This window comes from Ornithodoros turicata, chromosome 1, assembly GCF_037126465.1.
Source record: "Ornithodoros turicata isolate Travis chromosome 1, ASM3712646v1, whole genome shotgun sequence".
Lineage (NCBI taxonomy): Eukaryota > Metazoa > Arthropoda > Arachnida > Ixodida > Argasidae > Ornithodoros > Ornithodoros turicata.
This window is the reverse complement of record NC_088201.1, coordinates 107,805,708-107,831,671: the sequence shown is the minus strand read 5'-3', so window position 1 is coordinate 107,831,671 and position 25,964 is coordinate 107,805,708. Positions and strand designations below refer to the sequence as shown.

The 25,964-nt window shown below is 47.4% G+C and overlaps 1 protein-coding gene across 1 annotated transcript; it reads right to left on the bottom strand.

The window, feature by feature from the left end:
- LOC135378538 (pantetheinase-like) lies at positions 1–25,964 on the bottom strand. Its single transcript, XM_064611594.1, has 6 exons — positions 25,689–25,964; positions 16,874–17,178; positions 9,477–9,702; positions 7,747–7,931; positions 2,451–2,676; positions 1–404 (listed from the first exon to the last, which is right to left on the bottom strand). Exons 1-6 carry the CDS (start codon positions 25,869–25,871, stop codon positions 96–98), a joined length of 1,434 nt encoding a protein of 477 aa, XP_064467664.1. The 5' UTR covers positions 25,872–25,964; the 3' UTR covers positions 1–95.

Below are 25,964 nucleotides of genomic sequence, written 5' to 3'. Positions count from 1 at the left end.
GGGGGGGGGGGGATATACGTATATTTCGGAAAGGTATATGCATTTATACAACCTTTAAAGCTTAGTGGCTTGGGGAGAACATTGTTTACAGTAGTTTAACCCCTTGCTCGTGGAGGAATAACGTCATTGTCGTAAATTCTTCCCAGTAATACCGCAGACAGCAATGGCTCCGGTGGGGGATTCTTTTCGTTGATAGCTAGCACTGCATCGTGCCCTGTTGTGATGTTATAATTCCAGTGTCTCATCGACGTTAGTGCTAGTTGGTCGGACACAAGCACGGGAAATACATCCGGTACAGGAAAGTTGGCCCTTATCTCCAGCTGGGTGAAGGTCGTATTGGAAGTGTAGGGGAACCGGCCACAGGGAAGTCCGCGTTTAGGCTCGCAGAGTGCTACCATACATTCCTGCAATGAAACGAATGTACGTAGGTTGAATAACATTTACTCATATCAAACCCCCACATAACAAGTTTCGGGAGAATATAACAGAAACGAGATTAGGAGACGTCGCGGAACACATTGTCGAGTGGTAAGAGGACGTCCTAGACAATGGTTGAGACACATTTTTGTCGTCGGACAGGCGCACGGGAGATGCAACATCTAAGCTTGAAATCATTCGTCTGTGGTCAAACGCAACGCTCCCCGAGAGAACACTTTGAGTACCAGTAGCTGCGAGGGGATGAACGCTTACAGGGGTGACGTTCTCTAATGGTGAATTCGATTGAGAGCGTAGAGTTTGTCCCACAGCGGATGTGGGTGAAGTCCCTACTCCTGATGCTGTCATACGGGTTCGCCTCCCCGACAGGAACATGCAATCGGCGGAGAAGCACAGCACGTCCCGGGCAGTGCGCGGCGCTGAAATTCAAGTCTTGTTCTGGGGTTGTAATGATCATGCACACCGACGTAGTCACTCCACGATTCCTGGACATCACGACGTCCCATGGATTGTTGTACTCGTTTATTAGTGCAGCATGCAGCAACAATGGAAAAAGCGCCGACAACAGAAATCGAGGACAAGTTCTCAGCATTACGGAACACACCTTTCACGCGCCATCCCTGTTCTCTTCTGTTCAATTCCACGTGCATGGACGGGTCAAAAAGTGTTGCAACACCACCGTGTGTCCCTTGTTACCGGCTCAAGTCAAGTAACCCAGGTGGTCGGAAGTATCCACTGTCCTACACTCCGGCACGTGCAGCCACAATAGTGTACTACCGGCAAATAATTTCAAATGCTAAAGAGCAAGTGAAAGTACCACAAGTTGGTCCTAGCAGGGCGCGACGTACATGTGTCCCGTCTAAGGGGGTGAGGAATGCCACGGCATCTGAGGGAGATGTTTACCTGGGAGAGTAATATAGTCTACGCTTAAGCTATGCCATCTGGAGTATGGATGCGATGGTGTTGAGAATCCCGGGGGATTTTGGAGGCTGTTTGGAAGGATGCTCCAATATGGAGAACGCGTAATTTTGACACATTTCCGTGTCGCGACTGAGTCAACAGTAGGACTGCATTAGCTCCTCGAACACCGAAATGCAGGGGCTTTTTAGAGAACACTTGGGGATTGCAGGACAGGAAGAGCCGGAATCCTGAGGGGATATCCCATTACTCGCAGTAGCCATGTACACATTTCTGTGTAGACCAAGATAGTGGTGCAGCTCCCGAGCGCTTAGTGTCCCTGGTTTATACTCTGGCCTCTTGAAACGGACGCTCCAAGGATATGTGACCTTGCTCCGGACCTGGCGTGGCTCTACTTGAGGAAGTCTCTCCACGTCACGTTACGTTACGTTTCGCAGTGACGTCAGGACCAATAGCGCTCTCTGAAGGAGATGACGGGCTTGCACATCAAAAGCCCACCGCGCTGCAGGTCACCTGGCATCATCGTTCATGCACAAGAGAACATGTTGTCTATTGTTCAATTCTCGGGAGCAGAAAAACAAACTATTAACGGAGAAGGCTTTTGTATCTTTTAGTTCAAAATCTAGGGAGTGGTCTAATACTTGGCTTTATGAGAAGACGTCAGCTAGGTAGAAGTATAAGGTGCACGGGTTCCAAACAGGCTAGGCGCCGTGTCCGCCATCTGTCAGAAGACGCAGGTACTACACTCGACACTTCATTCAAATTTCAGCAAAATTCGTAAGCACTGAGCTATCAAAATGTGTGACACATAATTAAACATCGCATATTTTCCAGACGTGAAAATCTCGACGTCGTCGACAGACGTGGCAGTTTTCATGGCTGGAGTCAATAGTCCCTATTGCTAGTATGCATCCGGGCACAGACTAGGCGAAAAGCGTCTTGTTACCACTGTATGCAAGAACTGGAACGACACTCAACACGGCAGCCACGTCCAGAAAGACCGCCAAGAAGCTTCCTAAGAAAGTTCATTGTGTAACACACCACTAGCAGGAATCATTGTTGCGATGTGCCCCCATGCATGACAGTAAAGACGTTACCTGTACTCCGAGTTTGATGCCCACCCTGGTCGGTTTGTGCCCAATCTTAAACAGGAGAAAGAAGCTGTCGTTCATCGACGGAACGGCGAATCGCACTGTACAACAGTAACTTCCTTGGCACACAGTCTCTTCTCCCAACGTGCCTTCCAGCTTCACGGCGGCGTAGTCCATGGTACGCTGTTCTATCATGACACGGTCATTCACTTCCAGCACGTCGTCCTTATACCTGTGCGATATTACGAATAGCTCTCAGTTTTGCGGAAGCATGGGAAGGCACATTTAACGCCGTCGCTTGTTATGATGCACAGTTGAGCAAACACACTGAATCGTCGACAAAATTCCTTTTACCGCCAATTACAATCATTACTCTTTCGAACATGCCGAAATATTTAAAATTCATCGCGATCCATAGCACCCCACGGCCTGACTCGGCTGAAATCAGTCATTTGGCATTCGTAGTAACCATGCGTGTGGTGCAGGTATATATTACTCGTCCGCGCTAAGTTCTCGGCAAATGCGCCGTTTGACTTTGTCAGTCCCATTGCATCAGTTAAAGCTCGGTAGCAGACGCTATTATAATTTCCGGAGTACATCCTGACCAGAGGTGGGCAAATGCCCTCACGATCTTTGCCCTCACCTCAATTTTCGTCTCAGATGTTTTTCCTCACCTCACCTCATTTTTGGCGGGGGCTTCGTTCCTCACCTCACCTCACCTCAACCTCGTTTTAAAATTATTTTCTTCACCTCACTTTACCTCAATTTGTTTCCGAAAAGCACTCCTCAACTCACATCACCTCAACATTTTCCAGAACACTTTTTCCTCACCTCACCTCAACCTTTTTCTGAAGTATTTTCCTCACCTCACCTCACCTCAACCTTCTTTCTAAAATATATTCAGCTACTTGTTATAATTTTTTGCCTCGTCTTATCTTTAACCTGTTTCTTTCAGTTAGGAGTGACGTCGCTCATAGCCACAGTTGCTTCGCGGCGCTAACACGGAATCAAAAAAGTATTAGGAGCTGGTAGGTGTATACGTTGTAGTTGGCTTTTGCTGCTTTGTTGGTTGATTCCTGACAAGTTACAAGCGCCCACAACTAAGATTGTGGGCGCGGCGAACCTACTTGGTTCGTCCTTCTTGCAACCAGTATCCACTACATGTACAATCAGTAAAAATTGGACGTCGGGTACATGGGTAGAGAAGTTGTATAAACGGAACGACTTTTTCATACTGGTAAAGCAGGAATGGCTTTTATCAAGTATCTCTCAAACGATAATAGAGAGTTTTAGCAGACCGTTGATAACGTGGCTAGCGTCTCACCGTATCAACCGGAACCAATCAGTGGATAAGGTTCTGAGTCACGCACGAGTGCGATTGGTTCCGATAGAGACGGTAACTTTATCAACGGTATACTAAAACTCACTAATGATAATGGAGCTGCGGAAGTCGTTTTCGGGCTGGTATGTGCAGCTGTACTTCGTATTACTTGTACATTTTGCATTTTTGTCTGTTATGACTTTATATTATCGACCAATATTTAAATAGCAGACGTATTCATTTGCAGCCAAAATTCGGGGACCTTTTCTTCAACACCCTTGTTTTGAAGCAATCAGGTAGACGTTCTGTACGGATTACTATAGTGACCTATGTGTTGACTTACTAACTAAATTACTTTATGCAGACATGTAGACCTCTTGTGCCTTTTCGTTTAACTTCATTGCCGTACTAAAAGATCAATGGTTCAACTTGTGGCAATATGGAATATATGCCATTATTTGCGCTTATTGCATTAAAGCGCGTGTTATTGCCTCCAATTCTTATATCAGTCTCTGGTAAGGCCTTTGGTTGTCATGTACAATCGTGTACTATAATACGTGAAAGACATCTGCTTGCAGATTGACTATGCTGGCTTTGTTGAAATCTAAACACTCAAAGCACACGGAACTATATTGACTTGTTCATGTGTCTCACGTCATGTATGTGACTCAGCTCACTAGTTTGATTGTATTGAAACCTTAGCTAAATACGTAAAGCACACATAAGCTATATTCACTTGCACGTGTATCTCATCTGACGCGTCTATCATGTATCTGACTCAACTGAAAGTCTGAAACTAACGGGCTTACAGCGAACACATTTTAGTGTAGAGAGCCTATGGCCACAGTACAAAAACATTTCGGCTATCTAGGTAATAGAAAAAGCTGGCTCTTGGTGCCCTTTTAGGGGATCGTGCAATTGAAATTAGCCGCTCCACATCTCCTCAACCTCCCCCCTCAAAATTTTTTGTCCCCTCACCTCACCTCAATCTCAATTTCGGAATGTTTTCCTCACTCACCTGACCTCAACGTCCTTGTCAAAATATTTTCCTCACCTCACCTCAACCTCCATCTCGAAACATTTTCCTCACCTCACCTCACCTCAATCTCTCTTTTGAGAATTCTTCACCTCCCCTCACCTCAATTTCCCTCTTTGAAATTTTTCCTCACCTCACCTCAACGTGCGTCAGGTGAGGATGATGTGAGGGTGAGGGCACCCTCACCCTCATTTGCCCTCGTAAGGATGCCCACCTCTGATCCTGACTCATTGAGCGACGTTACAGTGTTTGTAGAATGAAAAAAAAAAAGCAATACTACTACTGGTAAAAACTCTGTACCAAAAGTATCTAAATGTGTGATACGTGACTACTCCAACAAACGTGCACATTGTGCTTAGTACGTCAGGAACTCAAACGAAGTATATTACTTAAGGTCTATAAAAACACCTGAAGAGGAAGCGTTGGAGGGTTGGTCACTCCCGTGCAACCGATTAATGTTACACGACAAGGCAGTAACACAAAATGAAGACCCTCACACCCCCCTCGAACACCATCAGCTTGTAGAGGAAATGGTGTTTTTCTGAATGAGTCCTGATCGGCGGTGATGGAATGTTACGAACGGCCCGATCTGCCCGGAAGCTTATCCCAGAGACGTTGTCGATAAAACTGAAACTTGTTCCATGCGATTGAGGTTCGCGTCGAGACCATGAAGAGGGGGATAATGAGGACGACACATGGACAACGGACGACAGGGCACGCAGCTTTGAATCGCAGTGCATGAAGCAGGAGCATAATAAGTGCTCTGCCAGGCGGGCGGGTTCCAATGACGAGCGGCGTGCGTAGTGAATGATTATGCGCGATCTTTAGAGCAACGTGCTTGTCTTTGGTAATTACAACTATCGTTCATATGCGGCGGTGCTGCACTGGGTGAGGAGTTCGCGCTCACGGAGTCTTGGTTCGGCTGTTTTGCACGAGAATAACGACACGTGTTCTGGTTATGACACGAGCAAAACGGTTCTTTCGAGCGTCCCCAATGCGACGGCGTGGACTCCACGGATACAGGGTGACAGTACCGCAACCGATACCTGAGCGGTGAGCTCTAAGGGTTGTCGCCAGGTGACTGCCGGGAGGACCGTCGTAAAGCTGGTGGAGTTCGGGAACGGAGCTCACTGTAGTGTCTCTGCAAGTCCCCAGTGGAACAGTGGTCACGGTGCGCTTCGCCTGCAAGTTAGTGGTTGGCTGCTGATTTGCCGAAGATGAAGACGGATGAGGAAAGCCAGTTAGGAAGATTAGCGTGGGCTGGATTCATGGACAGCTGGTGTACTAGATGAAGGTGTTACGGTCGACAGCGGCGTACCGCGACCAGTACTTGAGCGTGTGCCTCTTCTTGGGCATGTTCCTTCGAGGACTCGCTAGACGGTGGCACTCCATACCGGATGAACTTACTAATTTCACAGCAGCACTTCCTCCTCGCACAATTCACGACACGCCACGGTCACGTTCAAAGCGTCACGCCACCTCATGTCTCGCGGTGGTCCTCATCGGGCATCCAAATGCAGCACGTCACTGAGCCACAGGCTGCTGTAGTAGTCACGGTATACCGTTGTCGGCCTCACGACATGCACCTCCAACGTACGGGGTCAAGGAACCCTGCCCGTAAAAACGCCTAATCTGGTTTTCCCCATTGACCCTCATCGCTGTCAAGGCTGAAGGCAGCTCCCCACTGGTAGATAAGGCGGGCCGGAACCGAGACCACAGTGAGCTGCGTTCCAGGCATCCACCTGCTCGTTTTGCCCCCCCCCCCCCCGCGCATCGCCTTTGCAAGAACTCTTATCATCTTACTCTTGGCTTATCATTCGCAGTATTCTTTCCTTCTTGGCCTGGAGCCCACGTTGCGCCGAACCCGGGCGGCAATAGCAAGTCGGCCTATGCCTGACTAACCTTTCCTCGCTTTTTTTCAATAAACATATCCCCCCGCGCGGCTTGCATCGCGCTTGTCCATGCCACCATGAACTTGCTTATCCCAATGGCACAACCACAAGCCGTGTGCCCAGCCATTCCTCATCTACGCGCCTGGAGGTGTGTGTGTGTGTGTGTGTGTGTGTGTGTGTGTGCGTGCGTGGGGGGAGGGGGGTGATATGGCGACCCCTGAACGGTTCGATTGGCAACTTCCTGAAGTGAAGGCACGGGATGTGAAGTTAACCAACACATCCTCTCTGGGGCGTTCTATCATCGACGATCAGGACTCATGTAGACGAACGCTACCCCCTCTACATGCTCGAAGGACCTGTTATGCATGCAGCCGAGCAATAACATAATTTTGTTGTTAATGCATTTCACTGTGTATCTGTTGGCTGCCCACATGAAGAACACTTTGGAGGAACAACATTCGCTTTTGTATTCCAAAATAGGGATTACGGGCCTTTGTAGGTCGCACGGAGCCAGCGTTACTTTCCAACCCTGGGAACGCCCGCGCGCCGGTCGCGGAAGGCGTGCCAGCAAGACCAATAAGCCTGTATTACCACATTTTAGTGTAACATCTGTTTAAAAGTCGACATTTTCCATTACAGCTCCTCGTGCAAATATTGACATCCGTTTCTAACGTTCTGATTGGTGATCAAACATTGGTGACCCTTTCTGTTAAAAGGCCACGCTGAACAGGATGACACATCTTACGTGTAAATCTGCTTCAATTACCCTTCTTAGATCACGCTTCTTGATCATTATCGTACATTGTTGGTGCCTCGTCATATTGTTGTATGCAAATCGTTCTTAATCCTTTTGCTCTTGCTGCGAGTCTGTTTTTCAAGCAGATGTCGGTACAATCCAGGCTTTGGAGTCCCGAATGCTCTATCATCACTAGGCCCACGCCGAGGTGGAACTGAACTCGAGCGGTAAAAAGTTTCAGCGTGGACTTGCACATTGCACTTAGAGTGACGAGAGTGAAAATTATTCCTTTAGTGGCATCCGAAGCTTTTGTATACCGATCATTGTGTGGCAGTGGCTCATCCGTGTCAGCAACCAGGAGCTTCTCCTTCCAGTCAGGGCTGTAGGTATAGATAAGTGGTCCTTGCGCTCCTCTATAAATACCGCTCCCAAGAGACCCCGTTGAAGGTTTCTGGATTCCAGACACCAGAAGAGTAACGTTGTGACGAATAGCCCAAGATTCCTGCATAGCGGAGAAATGTGAGAGGAGCGGAAACTGCGTTTTGACACTACTTGCACTCCTGTGTAATGTGTCTCCTATCGTGGCGTGAACGGGCGTTATAGCTTCTGTATCAGCAGTCGGGCACGGCTTCCCAAACTCGACCGTTGAAATTAAGCAAATAAAAACAATAAGAGGAAACAACAGCCCCTCCTCCATGGCGCCTACTAGTTGTGGACGACACGAATCATGTGATTAAGTGTAACTGAAACTTCGTCCGCCGTGATGTTTATTCCGTTACCCCTAAAATGTCTTCTATAAGATTTGGAACGACCATCGTACACGAATCACGTGCCGGCTTCATTGGGTGTGCACGCACGTCGCGTGGTCGCAACTTCGCTTTGTCTGCGGAAGGTTCTTATAGCTTCACCAATATTTCTCATTATGATTGTCATTCCAGATGCATCTCCTGACAGTAAGGACATTTTTCGTACCCGTAGCAACCGCCCGTTTCTAGTTTCGGTGGATACTAAAACATGGCTCCTCGCTATACGGATACAGCCCTTACTGCATATGTCATAAGTGCGGGGAAAAATGTACATTCATCGCAAATTCTAACCAGCATGGCGGATAATCCCTTCAATGAAGTAAAAGAGAGGCTATGTAGGAGACAACGAACAGAAAATACTCAGCCGAAGACAATAAACAACTTCAGAAAATCCCAAAGAGCTTAGCGCCGCTTTGAACTATGGGAACTTACTTATCAGGAAGCAGGAGAAGCTCTCTAAGCTGTTTCGGTTTCTCCTCCCTCGGCCGTTTGTTTACTAAGTGTCATGGTCAGAGAACACTAAACGTGAAGGACTGTTCTCCCTTCCTCATTCCAGTAATCTCCGAGTAACTCCGGCGGAAGGAGCACTGGAATTTACCAAAATCGTCTATTTCAAGGTACATGCGCGTGAGAAAACTGGTCTACTAGAACTATTCTGTCTAACTGGGCTTACTACGACGTTTAACTTATGGTATTTACACTTGAGCCTAAGAGTCCGTTCTACCACGGCCGAATTATTGTCCTTCAGTTGTTCCATTTGCAAAGTTGAATTATCAAAACATTGCCAGAATGTCGTCATATATGAAACTAAAATACGATCAAAATCGAAGGAAACGGCAGTCAGAAGAAAAGGGGGCTCGAGAGCAACCCAAAGAGCCCCCAAAGTCCATCACCGAGCGGTCGAGAAAGGGAGCACCGAAGAAGATTAGCGGCGGAGGCAAATTCGACTGCCGGTGAGCAGAGCAAGCCCTTATCCTCTACCATCGGGGCATCTTCGTGCGAGCCTGAAATTGACCTGCAAAGACGACGGAATGCATCCAGTGCATCTTACACGTGTAAGCTATCTGGATTTAGCCGGTTGGTTGCTATCCGTTTATTGCTCACCGAGTTATGGCGTCATGAAATTCGGCATAATTTTGTTCCATCGGAAATTTTGACCTGGCTACCAAACCGAACTTACAGACGTTCTGACGTCAAACAATGTCTCTGAACATGCAATCCCTGGTATAATTGTGACTCGCCTGTACTGACACGCTGTACCACTCGGGCAATTCGTCAAACCACAAAGTGCTCATGATTGCGAGGTCAACCTTGTACTTGGTCACAAGTTCGGAGGCTTCCTTGAAGAGGACGTCGAAGCAGATGAACATTCCAACTTTGGCGCCGAAATCCGTTTCGAAGACAGCGAATTCCGGTGGATTGGGCTCATGAAAGCGTCTTTCCCCAAACAAATGGTTCTTGTGGTATCTACAAGAAATAAATTGGATTTACAGCGAACTATTTTATTGAGACTATTCGTCTGGGTGCACACTGACATATTGTGTCCCAAAACAATAGTCACTGTCTTTTGGACGTCCAGTTGCCACCTAAACACGAGCAGCTCAGTCGAGGTGAACGTATGACCTCTTTGCAGCGCACAATACTAAATACGTAAATAGGACATGACGGATCTCGGACCAGAGCACGTCGCATCATCAACCTCACATGGATACTGTTTCAGGGCGTTTCTGGTAGTGCTTTTTTGTATACTAAGCTGTCGGTAGAAGCATTATAGTGATTCTAGTCCTGTTAAGAATTCCTCTATACTGTTGCAGCGCATAAAAGTCGCCTTTGTGGCTTTGGAATAAACGTAAGTGTTCGGAAAAACTAGCATTCGTGGAACAGTATTTCCTAGATATACTACCGCTGCACCTTCAATCCCAATCGCATTGAAAGTTTCAACTAGCGCAATTTATTCCGTCCCAGTTGCAGTTGTAATGGTGATCGACCTTGGCCATACCGTTATAAATTTGACCAGAGTTTGTTAAGTTCCGTATATTTTACGAGGACTATTCTGAAAGCCTGCAGTTTGAGCGCATAACGAAGCTGCATGACGCTGTCACACATCCGAATGAGGGCACACCGTGCTGCTCGGTGTGCAGGCAGCGTATTTCTGGCTGCATTCGTTCCATACCATCACTGTTGTACGTACCGCCGTTCCAAGTAACGTCGTTACAATAATAGATACTTTTTCGGTATCGGAGTGCGTATCGTGATACTTTTCTAAATCGGTATCGAAAAAGTATTTCCGTTACAATTTTACGGTAACGCGATCTCTCTATCGATACCGATACTTTTATTGACCCACCCTTTCTTCACTGACCATATCTCTCGCTCTCATTCATTGTTAATGGTCCGCTTAGCCCTCGACAAGATGCATGTGGACACTCCTACGTGTTCCGTAACCGGAATTATGGTATACCAAACACATGTTCAGTGTTTTTCTTTGAAACTGGAGGAAATAGCTACGCTATCTTCAACAAGAGAGTTGTGGTCAACGAACAGAGGTCAAGTCTTTGACAGCGCGCTCTGGATTCTACAGCTAAGCTGCTGTGTCGCACAGAGTCAATCTCACATATACTGTGGCATTGTGAACTTCGGATAGGATTCCTTGGTCATTGCACTCCACGGTATGTGTGGACCTGAAACTAACGAAAGTATTGTCACACTGGCCTCTGTCAGCTGCAGGAGAGACCACGGCCTGCAAGGATGGCAGAAGACGACGTCGAGAACCAGCTACTGATAAAAGTAAAGCATAACGTGCCCGAGCTGCATGTGAAATATGCTGTCTCTTTACTGCAAAACTGTTCACGTAAGCAATATTTCTATGTTGCATCATCGTCGTATTTCAAACAAAAGTATGGTGTAAAGTATCACGTTACTTTTTTTAGTAACGGTAGCGGTACTCCGTTACTTTAAAAAAGGAGTATCGATATCGGTATTTCGATACTGTTTACTCAAGTAACGAGTATCGGTATCGCGATACCATATTTCGGTAACGGGCACAACACTGCATACCATTCTGGATGTTGATACGCATCATGCTGATACATCGCTATGTAACCTTTCTTCCATGTTAGCGCAGTCAGAGATCAGGAAGCTGCTGTTAAAAGCCACACACATTTTACGGCATGTTTTGACGCAGAATCGATGTCTTGTCAATCGTACATGTGGCTGGTATTTATGAAATGTAATGTAACGTCTTGGCTTCCTTACCGTTTGGTATAGGTTTAAAATGATGAAATTAATGACATTGTTAATTAGCTAGTCTAACTGAATACACCAAAGTAAATTATACGCCCAGAACTTCGCGCAGAACTCAGACTAAGAGAGCCCCTTGAACTTTTTGTTTAGTTTGCCGGGTTCCAGCGGCATGGCCAAGGGGGTTAAGACGTCCCACTCGTTGGTGGTAACCAAGGTCGTGCTGAAGACTGGGAGGTGGTGGGTTCGAATCCTACCAGCGGCTGTGCTGCGTGAAGTTTCTCCTGGGTTTTCTGAACAATTTTGCAGACGAATGACCGCACAGTTCCCCCTGTAGTCGATCAAGGGCGCATACTAATCCCCCTGTCCCCCACTCCTTCTTGCCGTTCTGTCTCCATCTGTCCACATCTGTACGCCGCTTATAGCCACAGTTGCTTCGTGGCGTTAACACGGTATAAGAAGGTTGCAGATAAAGCTATAAAATATCAACGGTACGGTAAGTGGATTGCGTTATTTCAAGTAAAAACTTTTTCTTGAGAGGTTTCGACTCGAAAGCTTTACATCAACGCATAATGTACTGCACTCCACGCATAAGCAAGAAAAAACAAGAAAAAAAACGGTGCTCTTTAGAGCAGAGCCACACGCTTACGAAATGCGATAGCATTGCAGAAGACGAATGATGGTCCCTGCGCTGTCATTGTCCATGGTATCCTTGCGGCCCAATGGAAAACCCAACCATAGGCTGGTATAGAATTCGTGCGGAAACAGGGGTTTCGCCTCCAAACGCGTTGACATGTTGTTGAACTCATTTAGTCGATGCACATTGCTGAACATCTGGCCGATGTGTCGTACGCCGCTTCCTAGCATCATAATACAAAAAGCGCACGAACAGAAGACGCAAGGGAGAGAATCCCCATCAACTTCTTCAGAAACTGACCCCACGCTTGTAAGCTCCATCCCTCTCATTATGGGCCGCACGCTGCTTACATCCCAGATCTTCGGTCATCGCGTTTGTATCTCCCGCAGCAGCATATCCAGCACACCTGCGAAGTATATACATGCGGGAATGCTCCGCAGCACATAACCTACGCCAGTGGTCCACGAGCTGTGCTGCTCTGCGACCCATCAGGACTTAAGTGATCGCGTCGCGACCCCCCCCCCCCCCCCCCCCCGATTTCGCTATGCCACAAGCTTTTCGATTTCAGCGTGCGGATAGTAATACGCAGCAGCGATGCTGAAATGTAATTTCACAGTTTATATTGGCAGATGTTGTAAGCGAGGCTAAGAACCATCGCACAAATAAACGTGTGACAGCAGGGATGGCAGTTTGTATTCGTTAAAGTCAGGCTGCTGTGTAGGCCTCCTGGTCCGCTACCACGAGCTTTTTCCGGACGTAGAATACTGGGCAGAGCATCACCCATGGACATCTCTTCTTTATAGTTTCTGAGCAGATTCGCCCTCCGCAAGACCTATAGCGACAACATCACGTGAGACGCGTCGTGACACACTGAGCGACTAGCGACATGGTTCAGTGGGACAGGGACGTCCGCTCCTTGGTGATAGCCGAAGTAGTGCGTAAGATTATGAGGTGGCGTGTAGGAATCCTACCACAAACGGTCTATGATTCCCCGGGTTTGGGGGGGGGGCGAATTTTCGGACGACTGTTGGAACAGTTCCCCAGGGCCCGCACCAACTCCCTCTCCCCACTCCTTTTTTTTTTGCTGTTTTCTCTCCATCTGCCCACATCTGTACGGCGCTCACAGCCATGGCTTCCCCAACAACAACTTCATTGTAAGATGATGAATGGGAAATTTCATCGCCAGGAGCGATACTCTACCCCATTGCTGATGGTGATGCGGGAAATGAAATAATGAGCCCCTTCCCAATAAGGATCGAAGTACTATGGTGTCCAGAAAGGTGAAGAGAGCTTTGAGGGCAGAGCGTTGGTGGGCTGGATGTGGCCAGGAACCAAGCAATTTTGTAAGAGAGAGGGGGCGAGAGTCCAGCTCGAAAGGGATCCGGAGAGAACGGTTCGGGGAGGTCGATAGTGTGGGTAATGGAGAAGAATGTGCTCTAGATCTTGTACAGCACCGCAGTGGCAGCATTGGGGAGAGTCAAGTTGTCTCAAGCGGTAACCCCACTGCGCTGTAAAAGCGACATCGAGGCACATTCGATGAACCAATGAAACCATCTTGAAAACCCGTATGACGAGGCATGCGGAAAGCGAGCGCTGGATCAACTCTGATCAGCATGGCTGCGAGGAGGAGGAGGAGAATGTCAGCGGCCCATTAGGGGGGAGGCGGGGGTCACGAGGCGTAGAAGTACGGAACGACGATCTCCTCGCACTGCTCCTGCGGCGCTGTCTGCCTGTTCATTCCCTTCGACACCGCAATAGGTTGGAACACTGGAGGACCAGCCTGTGTGCAAGACACGATTGTTCGTTGTTCGTAGACTAGCTTGTTTGTAGACAAGCCATTAACACATCCATCACCGACGGTGCGGATGAGCCTCGGATGCCAGAATCAGAATTTTCAATTGCTTGCAGGGCAGATGTAGAGTAAGTGAACACGACCCATTCCCGCGGGTAAAATCAACGATTTGCTGCAGAAAGAAAAGTATGGCATAGAGTTCAGCAGCTGTGGATGAGGTTTCATGCGAAAGGCGATGTCCTTCTACTAGGCCTTCGGATGGGATGGCGAATGCCGAGGCGGGCTTGCCATCTCGAGATGCGCCATCGGTGTATGCTGCGGCAGAGGTAGAAAACTTTTTGTCTACCAAAGCATAAGAACGGGCTCGAAGGACTTGAGGGGGAACCTGATCTCTTCGTTTCAGGAGGTCCAGCGGACGCACGAAGGTGGGTGGCCCAGTGGATGTCCGGCGCTGTGACGCCCTTACCTAGGAAGCCAGTGAGAGTCTGGCTGGCCACTAGCTGGCTCTGCGCTACTCGATAGAAATCACTTTCAGGGCGGTATCGAATTTTCCTGAGGAGTGGGTGACGGGGAATGTGCGCACGCAAAGTTAGGAAGTGCCGAGCCGTTTCACGCTCACGGTATACCTCAACCGGGAGTTCATTACCTTCAGCCAGGGTTTCCAGCCTTTCAGACATTCTGGGAACTACAAGGCAGCGACGAAGGCTTCGGGCAAACAGGGTCCGAAGGGTATTTTGTGCAAGATTGGAACGCTGTAAAGCACAGTCGCCCTCACCAAAGCTGCGTTAACGACTAGAATGGAGCGTTGATCACAGCCCCATCCTAAGCCAGAAAGATGTTGAATTGCAGGAAGCCATCGCTGCCCTTTGGTTTCGAGGTGCTCACTGTGGTGAGCCCAGCTTCCATGACCACACCAAATAAGCGATGGGAACGTACATGCTCGAGCTTCTTGCACCAATCCAAATAGGGACGTATGTCATAGCCTTGCGGGTGAAAGGGGGCTCTACGAACTTTTCTTGCGAAAGGTCCATCTCAAGTCGCGTGAGGTACAAATGCACATTATTGAAGGCTAGCTGCAAACGACGCTGAATGGCTGGTCGTGACTTGTCTACTGTCCAAAGGACAATGTCATAGCCATACACAGTGAATGCTACTTTGCGGGGAAGTATCGATTTTAGGTGCGCCATTACCACATTAAATTGTTTAGGGCGTAGAATGCTTCCTTGGGGTACGCCTTGATGAACAGGATGCATAGGGCTTTGGCCGTGGGACGTGCGGACAGCGACAGTTCGGCCCGTAAGGAAATCGTAGAGCCAGCTGAAGAGACGACCAGATACTTCCAAAAAGCGTAAGGCGTGCAGCACACAAATGTGCGAGACGGTAGCATAGGCGTGCTTAATGTCTAGGAAAACTGACAACAATCTGCCGATGGGCACGAGCATGTTGGACTGTAGAAACGAGGTCGAGAACTGGGTCCACGGAGCATCGGTGGCGACGAATGCTTGCCATTTCGCGATGCATTAACGCATCTTGCTTTTCGACCCACCAGTCGAGACGATGCAAAACAATTGTCTCCATGAGGACAGGGCAAGTGGGGGTTTGCCTGGTTTCAGGAGAAGAACAACTAATGCCTCCTTCCAGGTAGATGGTAGGGATCCCTGTTGCAGAGATGCATTTTAAACTGGAAGGAGAGCTTGAAGTGACCGCCCGTCAAGGTTTCGCAGTGCGTACATAGGTGATTTTATCTGGTCCCAGGGGTGAGCACTGCATTGACAAGTTTCAACGCTCTCTTTAGCTCGACTAGACTGAAGTCGCGTTCCATAACCTCCGGTGGACGGGTCCAGTCTTGCTGAGTTTCGGCCGTCAAGCTCTGGACAAAAGTGTTGTGTACTGTAGTCGTCGATGCAGCTGCTGGTGTCGTCAGTACGACGGAGAAATATGTCGCTAGGGCGTTTTCGTCTGCACACCCTTAGCGATAGCCAAACTCGCATGGCGTAGTGGTTAGGATGGTAGCTTTCCACGCTGAGTATGGGAGGTGACAAGGGTTCGAATCCCGGCACCGGCTGTGCTGTCTGGGTGTTTTCCTGAGTTTTTCTCAGACGTTGTAACACAAATGCCGGCACAATTCCCCTGTAGTCGGCCCAGGACGCGCTGTCCCCGCCCCCGGCAACATGTTGCCACACCAGCAGACAGATCGCTCGGTAACAGAGGAGCAACAATCCTCAGATTCCCTGCCACGGGAACAAGACAAATTAGATGGAGGTACTAAAAGAGCCCGGCATGACTTCCTCGTTGCGCTAACACGCTGTCACAGAGAAGCACACAATTGTGACTTTTTGCACCTGTGCGGAATAGCCGGGGGATTCTGCAGAATTCGCGAAACTCTCGATGTTTTTCGCGTGCGCAGGACCACCAACGCTATTCCTTACGCACGCAAAGGTGATAGTGTATGGTGTACTATGGAAGTGCATGGCGCGTATCTCGGCGCGAATAAACGCGCAGTAGTAGGCAGTAGTACCCGGAGAACCGGTTTCTAGCGCGTACTGGAGCGCATCAGCAGCCTCTTTATATTTCACGGGGACGGCAACGTGGGAATCACAGAGTGGCAAGCGGTTCTACCATTAAACTCATCATTACGGAGCTTTGCACATCGGACGCGCCTTACGAAAAGCAAGCTGACAGTTGTCATGTTCAAAAACAGCAACGTGATGCCAGCTACAACAAATGAATCATGTGCTTTGCTTATCATATATGTATTTTGAAACGTTATCGTAAAGAGCTCCCGACCGCCTACTAAATGCCTTCTGATCTTCGAAATCTCCACACTGAACCGGTAAAGAAGATAAAGAAACGAACGGGGCTGAGATAAAGCATCGCAAGAATGAAAGAGCCCCTCTCCACTGACGCTACGCTTAACCAAAGCCCAAAAGTGCGTTAAGGAAATGCTATCGCATGCCAAATTGTATTACCTCGAAACTAGGGTTCCATTCCGGTCAAAGGCCACGTTGGTGTTGTAGTATATGTAACCGCCATTGGAACGATTACTGCAGTTTGGCTGAACACAGGGCTTCTTGTCGATAACGTTTGCAACTAAGTAGATTTCGTTATCGCGTGCCAGACAACTGAGATTGGATAAGATGGGCCAGGAGAGGTTATTATGTGCACTACTCTGGCATGGATTCACGTTTCCCGGTTCCGGAATGTCTTCAGCATGATCCAGTGCGTTCTTGAAGAACAGGATGCCCAGCTCTGGGAAGACGATGATGTCGGATCCCTACGTAGACAAAAAAAAAAGAGTAAAGAACGGTGTCCTTGTTATGGTTCACTGGAGGATTAAATGTGATGTACAGGGTGTTACCCTATAAAAGTCTACCCGCGTCGGCATGCCGTGCTCGCCAATTACTCAATGCAGGCGGTACAATGTGTTGTCTACGTATAAACCTCATAAGGACATTCATCCATGGCAAATATCGAAGTGATTGAGCACCGTTACGCAAAGTTATAGCGCAAAACGTGAGGTTCCCGTAGGCAAAACAGCCAAGATGGCGCCTCTCAGTAAGCAGACGACATCCCTTTTGGGTGTCGTCTGCTGAGTACGTCGGCATTTTTCGTACCTCACTTGCTTACTTCTGAGCAAAATACGACAGTTACACGAAAGCGAAATGAAAACTGCGGTTCCATCCGGCTGGCAGGATATGCGACACGTCGTCGTCTGGGGAGCAGCATGGCAAGTGCTCTTCTCAACGCCGCCATCTTGATTGTTTTGACTACGGGAATCTCACGTTTTGAGTTATAACTTCGTGTTGCGGCGCTTAATCACTTCGAAATTCACCAAGATTAAATGTCCTTATGAGCTTTATATGAAGATCGCACAATGTGCCACCTGCATTGAGTAATTGGCGAGTACGGCATGGCGGCACGGGTAGACTTTTATAGGGTAACACCCTGTAGTTAATCCCAGAGCTTGAGGGAAGAAAAATCACACTGCAAATCGCTGGTGCATGACTACAAAAGGACGGTGATCGAGACAAGGAGAGACGAGACACAGAAAATCTTCCCCAAGCAGCACAATGTACTGAAAGTCGAGTGCAATGGGGCGGACAAGGTCGAGTGCAATAGCTGGAAGACCTTGAACAGACCCGTAAACATTGATAAGACACATACCGTCCACCCCATTGCACATTGTGCTGCACGGGCCATTACACTTCTCAAGGAATCAACAGCTACACGTGAAATTGCCGTTTCTAATTCCTCTTACCACGCTCCGAACGTTTTCGGAACTAGGAGCATGGCCGAGCGGGTTAAGGCGTCCTGCTGGTTGGTGGTAGCCAAGGTCATGCTGAAGATTGGCAGGTGGCAGGTGGTGGGCAGGTGGTGGGGCCGAATCCTACCACCGGCTGTGCTGTATGAGGTTTTCGCTGAGTTTTCCCGACTACTTTCCAGACGAATGTCGACACAGCCCCCCCCCCCCCCCTGAATTCGGTCCAGGACGCATACTAAGGCCCCTGTCCCCTACTCCTTCCGGGTGTCCTCTCTCCATCTGTCCACATCTGTACGCTGCTCATAGTCACAGTTGCTTCGCGGCGCTAACACGGAATAAAATATAAAGAAAAAAAGGTTTTCGAATGTAGCGGGTGTTTCATGAAAATCCCCCAGCTGGATAATTCGTGTACGGCTGACGCTATCGAATAACTATTTTTTTTTTTTTTTGTAAAGACCCGTTAGGGCATCGGCTGAGCATAGAGTGAGGAGCTTATTTGCATACGTTCACTAATTACACAAAACTCCTCCCTTTTAAATTTTATTTCGAACACTTTCGGAATCCCTGTTTTGTACCGATCGGAACCTTCAGTAAAATTAGTAAAAAGAAAGAGACGACGTCGAGACTTTGTGATTTTCTTTTGAATACTTAATTGGCTTCGATTCCTATTTCTTGCGCGAGACAGCGTACCAACGCGCACTGACTCACTTCTGTGAGCCGCTGGTGGGCTGACGGAAGATAAGGGACTGTCGCAAGGCACGCTTCGGTATTCGCTTTCTTTCCCTACCCAACTGGTACACCGCCCTCGTAGGCCACTGGCTTGTTCGGTAGGCGAGGTATTGTGCTTTAACGGTGAAGATGGCGCCCAGGCAGCACAAACCCTCGGGAAAAGAATGGGAACGCAATGGGAGCGCCCGGCTCCTGAACGGGCGATAGTGCCCGACTGGTTCCCAGCGGTGTGGGAACTGAGGAGGTAGAACATAAGAGAAGATAAGGTAGTCCCCCGACCGTGCCCTGATCATTTCCCACTCTGGTCTCCTTTTGGTCATGTAAACAATAATATAGGATCGCTCCCCGATGCTGCTCTGATCAGTTCCCGGTCTGGACTGACCTTGGTCATGTGACCAAAATATAGGATCGCTCCCCGATGCTGATCTGATCACTTAACGATAATCAGTCACATGACCGGGGTGCAGCAACGGATTTCTCTTCCCGGACAGTCAGGCGCCGAGTGATGCAATCCCGTAACCGTAACCGTTTCGAATCTGGCCAATGATGTTCCTCGATCATCTAGCCGTGTTTGCACTGTCGGAGTCCCCGTCGCTCTCGCTGCGAGAAACGAATGTATCCGGCCGTGCTCCCGAAACTTTTGAGGAATTCCAACATTTTTAAGCGATTCATCGAGTGGTAAGTGCTATATCTTTTTGTGGTATTCCTCGCATTGATAAATGTTACTCATAGATGCTTTTCAACATGAGTGACACCGTTCTAGAAGGCTTCTCTCGAAACTTAGCATCGCATAGTTTCGATTTCAGTGATCCATTGTGGTTTATGCGTTGCTTTTAGGATAATGCACTCCGTTTTGGTGAAAATATGGTTCAGTAAAGTGTGGAATCGTATGTATTGTGTATTTGACATCAAACGAAATGTACCCATTTCTCAGGATGACTGCGTGCTGCAGCTCTGCTTTTCATCTCCTGCGTGCGTACAAAACTGGAATGCTCTAGGACTTCAGCTCAAGGTTGGTTTTTGGAGTCAGTCTAAATAAAAAGAAAACAAAAAAAGGAACCTCCGAAGCGAATAAATTATTCCGCTTTAATTCGTTTGCGCAATGTGATCGACGCATGATATGCCAATTTCTTTGAAACTGTGAGTGGATGAAAGCTATCCTGATCTTTCATTCAGAATGTCATGCTGGACCACTACCAGAGCGTGCTTAAAGGAATCAATGCCTTGATGAAGGTATCACCGAAGTGCCCACCACCAGCTCTCTGCCTCAGAGCCAGTGATGATGGTCAAGATTTTTCTAGCGGATCTTGTCATGTCATGCTGAAAACTGTAAGTTTGACTATTTGGTCTGTATTCAATGACGTGTGCATCATGTGGTGTGGTGTACTTTTCTCAGTGTAACCCTGACCTCGAGCTATCTTCCACTTTCAGAATCCACCCCGCACTTCGGTTACAACACTATGACCTATCGCGCTGTGATGATTGCTTGAAAGGAATACAGTCTGGTATGCTGTGTTGTTTTTCTTTTAAAAGAACTTCAGGTATCCATAATAAGAGGCCTTCCTAGCAAGAGAGCCATAAGAAAAGGCATCTTCTTGATACATTAATATTTCTCCTAAAGACGCGGGTACGAGTCATACTATATGTGCCATACTGCACTCTCAGAAAAAAGGGTGGACCTTTTAGGAGGTAATAGCTGTCGCATATGTTGTGCCTAAAAGGTTGCAAAGTTCTACCTGCTACCTCACTCTCTGCCACGAATAATAGGGTTACCGCTTCTGATTCGGTGAGAGAGGGCGGCGTACACCTTTTTGTTGTAATTTGGATGGACGATAATTTTTTTTACCAGCTTTTTACACCCCTTATCATGTTGGCTTAGGAGGTAACTAAGGAAGTTACCACCTTCTCACGCCTTTTTCCTTAGATTGTGGTTCCCAAATTGTCTGTATGTTGTCCTCGTATTAGCAAAGGTGCGCGAATATTTCTTCTATTTTCTTAAAAGAAGGTATAGAACGATCATGCCACATGTAGTACGGATTCTCAAGTTGTTCACGTGTTCCATGTTGTTGGGCGTAACTCGTTACCAGTAACTCGATACCGTAACTAGGCTACTCTGCTTAGCTATTTTCAGTAACTTTTTGCATAGCTCTTTGCTTTTGGGCTCCAGTAACTTCTTGAAGAGCTCGTTCCTTTCCCTTTTTCTTTTGTTTCGGGGGGTGGGGGGGGGGTAAGTTCGTCAAAGTAACTTGAAGAATGTTCAAAGTTCCTTTTGTTCAATCCTGGTCTACAAACATCGCAGGCTGAGTCCTCCCCCCATGACTTGAGATGAAAGATGGCACGTGCATGGCGCAACTAACCCTGTATTCACACGAGTCAGTTTTCTGCCGGCAGCAAGTCGGGAAGGAGTGAGAGGATATCCGAGATAAGCAAGGTCACTACGAGTCTGAAGACGCCCGCTCGTTCTCTAGCATTCACACGAGTCATTTTCCCGGCGGCTGTCAGTTTTCCGATCCCTTCTGTATTCGCGCGTGCATTTTGTCTGTGTCTAGCGTAAGAAGGATGGATCAATGAAAGAAAAAGCTTATTGCACTTGGACTCCTTGTGGATGATTCAGGGTGCATTCACGTGAGAAACGGGACAAGATATGGGCCAAAGAATAGATTCCGAAGAAGCGCTATGGAATGTAAAACAGCATGAACCCAAATCTCCGTGTAGACAACCAAAACGCCTGTCGGAGTATTTTGAGAACGGACGTTGTCACATTCGGTTTTATTTTCCACTTATGAAGCGTATCTCGATGCTGAGCACCAATATAGGCGCGACAGCGTGCCGACAAGTGATGGACTGGCGATGAAGCTGTGATGTCGAGCTACGCGTAGTAAATAATTAATGAAATTAAATCAAATTTTATTCTCCTTTCGGTAGGACGAGTAGCGTCGAATTATTATGTTTTTATACATGTATTGGGAAGGTGCAAGCGAACGATTATGTGTAGTCAACGTCTGTACAGCAAAAGAAATATCACCGTTTATAAAATTCATGCTTTGTATTCCGTGTCTGCATCGCCTTCCGTAGAGAAAAAGCTTCCTATGCAACACTACATTGTAGACAATTATCTATGGATTGCATAATTGTTCCTAAGCTCCTGCGCCGGTAAAACCAAGCATCGTTTGCGTTCCAGTTCAGAATTGGCCATAGTACAGTGAATGCCGTTGTATGGGACACGTGCAGAGCAATCCTGATGAAATAAAAAGCAAGCGCGATAAGTATCCGTTGCGTCACCTTGTCCTTCTGCCGGCTGCAGACGCCGTCGGTCGTCAGAATCTGTGCCGGGAGGACAAGATATCCGGCTGCCTCCGACTGCCGCTCCGGAGATCAGAAAGTGGTGACGTGGCGAAGAGCGCCGGTCACGTGGCACCAGAGAGCGGTGACGTTCTCTGCCGCCTGCGCGTCAGCCGGCAGAAAACTGACTCGTGTGAATACAGGGTAACTCCGGTTACACGGTGAATGTTACAAATTATGTTTTAGCCGAGCATTGGGAAGCTCAGGTATCGCGCATCTTAACGATTAGAAGTGTATTGATAATGATAGAGGGCATTGAGTAGCAGGATTAAAACTTTGCACAGTTCTACGATATGTATGTTGGGGACAACTCGTAGAGCATAAACTTGCTTTGTGCTCCTTTTTCATGTGCCTTATTACGAGATTAAAATCATCAAATCCCTTCCTAAAGAGGCCCGTAAATGTAGGCTTCTTTTGTCGTAGCAGATATTGATGTCATTTTTGTATATCAAGACTATTTTGAAACGTCTTGAATCGCCCATTGTAACAGCAAGGTCTGAATTAACCATATAGACAGGTCAAGAGCTGAAAAGTATATATATTGAGTAGCAAATAACTTGAAGGTAACCTGTTAGATTTCTAAAGTAGCTTAACTTCACGTCAATTTGCATTACGTTTTATTACGTGTAACTGCGTTTGAAATTTAGTTACCGGACGGTTTCACGTCAGTTCAGGCAGGGAGGTCCCATCGACCTCCTGGGTCTTCAGTATTTTTGATATTTATAAGCTTATCGTATATTATGATCAACATTTTTGCCGAATAGCTTTCGTGCAAAAAAATTGAGAAAATCCGTCCCTGAATTCTGATGTTTCAGTTTTGCCGTGTTTGCACGCGTATACCTCCCGAGTGTTAAGAGGTACTGTTGTGAAAATTTTTTATGCTGTTTTATTATGCCTACAGGCCAGCTGTCAGAGAGCAAATTTTAGCGCGCAGGTGCAACGCTGTGTGCTATAAAAAATGGCGAACATGCCCTCTCGCGCAGTTTTGTCCTGATTTCAACGCCTGATATCTCTGGCTATAGATGTCCCTGATCGCAATACTTGGTATCAGCTCACTAATCTTTTAATGCTCTTTCATCTGATATATCTATCCTGCATATACTTCCTAGCGGCATGTGCTTAAATAGGCAAATGTTTAGGCATATTTCGAAATAAACGTGGATTTTGCGCGTGTATTTCTCAAAAAGGTCCCACTTAATTTCGTATATATTTTCCCAGGATATGGCCCGATGTTAGGCCTTTCACCTAACGCAAAAACTTCTTCTCCAAAGGCGTATACTACTGATTAGCGCGTTAAAACGCGGCCCCACTGCGTACGAACGTGTCGGAGATATCGACAGCCAGAGCAAGAAGCGTCGAAGTTTGAACAAAAGTGCGCGAGAGAGCATGTTCGCCGCTTTTTATAAGATACAGTGCTCCACCTGTGCGCCTAAATTTGCGCTCGGAGTGCTGGCAGGTAGGTATACTAAAGCACAAAAAAAAATGCATTACGATATCTTGTAGGACTCAGGATGTATACACGTGCAAACACGGCAAAATTGCAACAATCGAATTCAGGGCTGGATTTCTCGATTTTTTGCACGGAAAGTATTCGAATGAATAATTCTACCAATGTTGATCATCATCTGCGATGAGCGTCTAAATATATATGAAAACTCATGAAAATTCAGAAGGTCCATGGGACGTCCCTGTCTGAGCTAACGTGGAACCGGCCTACAATTATGTTCTGGCTAACCTTTTCAGTGGCTTCTATATTTCAACAGTTAGAGCTTAACTGGTAACGAGTTCCAACTTCTATCTCTGTTCCATATAACCTGTGTTAAGTGAATATCTGTGAAGTAAATAGTACATATGCGGGACTGGTGGTTATATACTTTCAATGTAACTCTCTTTCTTTCATTGCTGGTGAAGTGATGCATTAAAGAACCCATGTATTTTGTGACTATGATGCAATAAAGAGTTTTCTACAATGACATATTGATTTTATTTTTAAAAATCGCGCAAATTAACTCTTGTTTGGGGGTTAGGAGGTACCCGCAAGTGTGCATTGGCTGCACCTCCGGAAATCGTTGGGGTACGATACAGGCTGCCGATAACGGACCATTAACATCCCCGTGTTGCAAACCGTATGCCGGACCATGGTCGGGAGCCGACCCGGTCGGGTCGGTAGCCGCCGGCGCACCGACGTTGGGTCGTCGCGCTGTGCTGCCTGGGCGAATGCATCGCTGAGATGCTAGGATGTGAGAAGTGATGAAGAGTATCAAAGTCATGTTTGGGAAGGGCGGTGTAAATATACGCCTCAGTGTGCCAGTTCTAAAAAGGTGTGTTCTTCGCTCGGTATGATCGTTACTAAAAAGCTCCAGTAGGAATACCTTATCGAAATACAACCGGCAACGTTATTTCGGTAGCTCTACATCACAAAGAAGGAGGCTCCGCCTGATGTATGTGTCGCATTTTCACGCATTGTCCTGTCATGCCTATGAAGAGGGGGGATATGTTTATTTAAAAAACAAAACAGAAAGAAAACATTAGCCACGCAAAAACTCGACTTGCTATTCCAAAGAAATAAGGCTGGCTGAGTGCCCATGGGTGCTGTTCTTTCCAACGTTAGAGTAAATCGGAAGAATATTCCACAAATGTTACAGGGAAATCTCACACCACCTTGATTCTAGTTTGCATAGGAGGGACCTCTCGGTCGACTTGATATGGATTCGCCTTAGAGTACATTATTCTGCGTCGACCAATCACACGCTACATATAAAACATCTTAATACAAGAAACAGGACGCTTTGGGCACATCGACGTCAGCGAGTACCTTGTTCTAGTCCTGTCGCTGCAACTACACACTAGCACAAAAAATGCTCTGCAAACTATACTAGTGGTGACTATGCCTTCTCTACGCTGCGTACGATGGGGCTATACATCGTGCTTCAGCGTCACTTTTGCGCCCCTTTTCCAACACTACACCAACAGCTGAGCAAGCTAGCAAGAAGAGGAGCGTACATCCGCTTAAGCGCGCTCAGGCACGTCTGATGTAAATGTAAGTCGTGGCAGTGTAGATCTCTGTGGAACATATTTCCTTTTAACCGTGTGCGTAAACTGGAATTAGGTCACCTTCATCAGCATTATTCCGTAGGTTGCACACAGCGCGTATTGCAGCACACAGCACACGAGACGTTTGCACCAACGTTATCTCAGTTGGGTGTAATACGACGTATCCCGCGACCTTTTTATTTCAGTGCGAAAGAAGTTGGAACAGGTCGCACGAGCGGGACTGAGTTCGATGGTGCGTTCGTTTGCACTGCCTGTTCCATACGAGAAAGCAATAGAAACAAAATGGGGGCGAAGCACAGCCGGCGAAAATATTCTAGCTGCTAATTCCTCCACAGACAGCAGCTTAGATACGGGTACCAAAATAGACATGACTCTGATAGATACCAAAGCAAACATACCTGAAGAGACGCGTTGCGAGTTGCCTCCTGATACTTCAAAAGGTTCTTCGTTATGATGGTGGTCGCCGAGTCCTTTAATCGGTCTCCTTGTTGAATGTGCTCGTATACAGCAGCTTTAAATGCGTAACTAAACCGAAGGAGAACCGCCAGGCAACAGAGAGACACCAGCGAAACAAACGCCATCCTTGAATGAAGTGACTTCTCTTCCGTGCGTGCGGGGAGGCTGTGACTTCACTATTCGCTCTTCTCGGAATATTATCCGTTGAATGATAACGC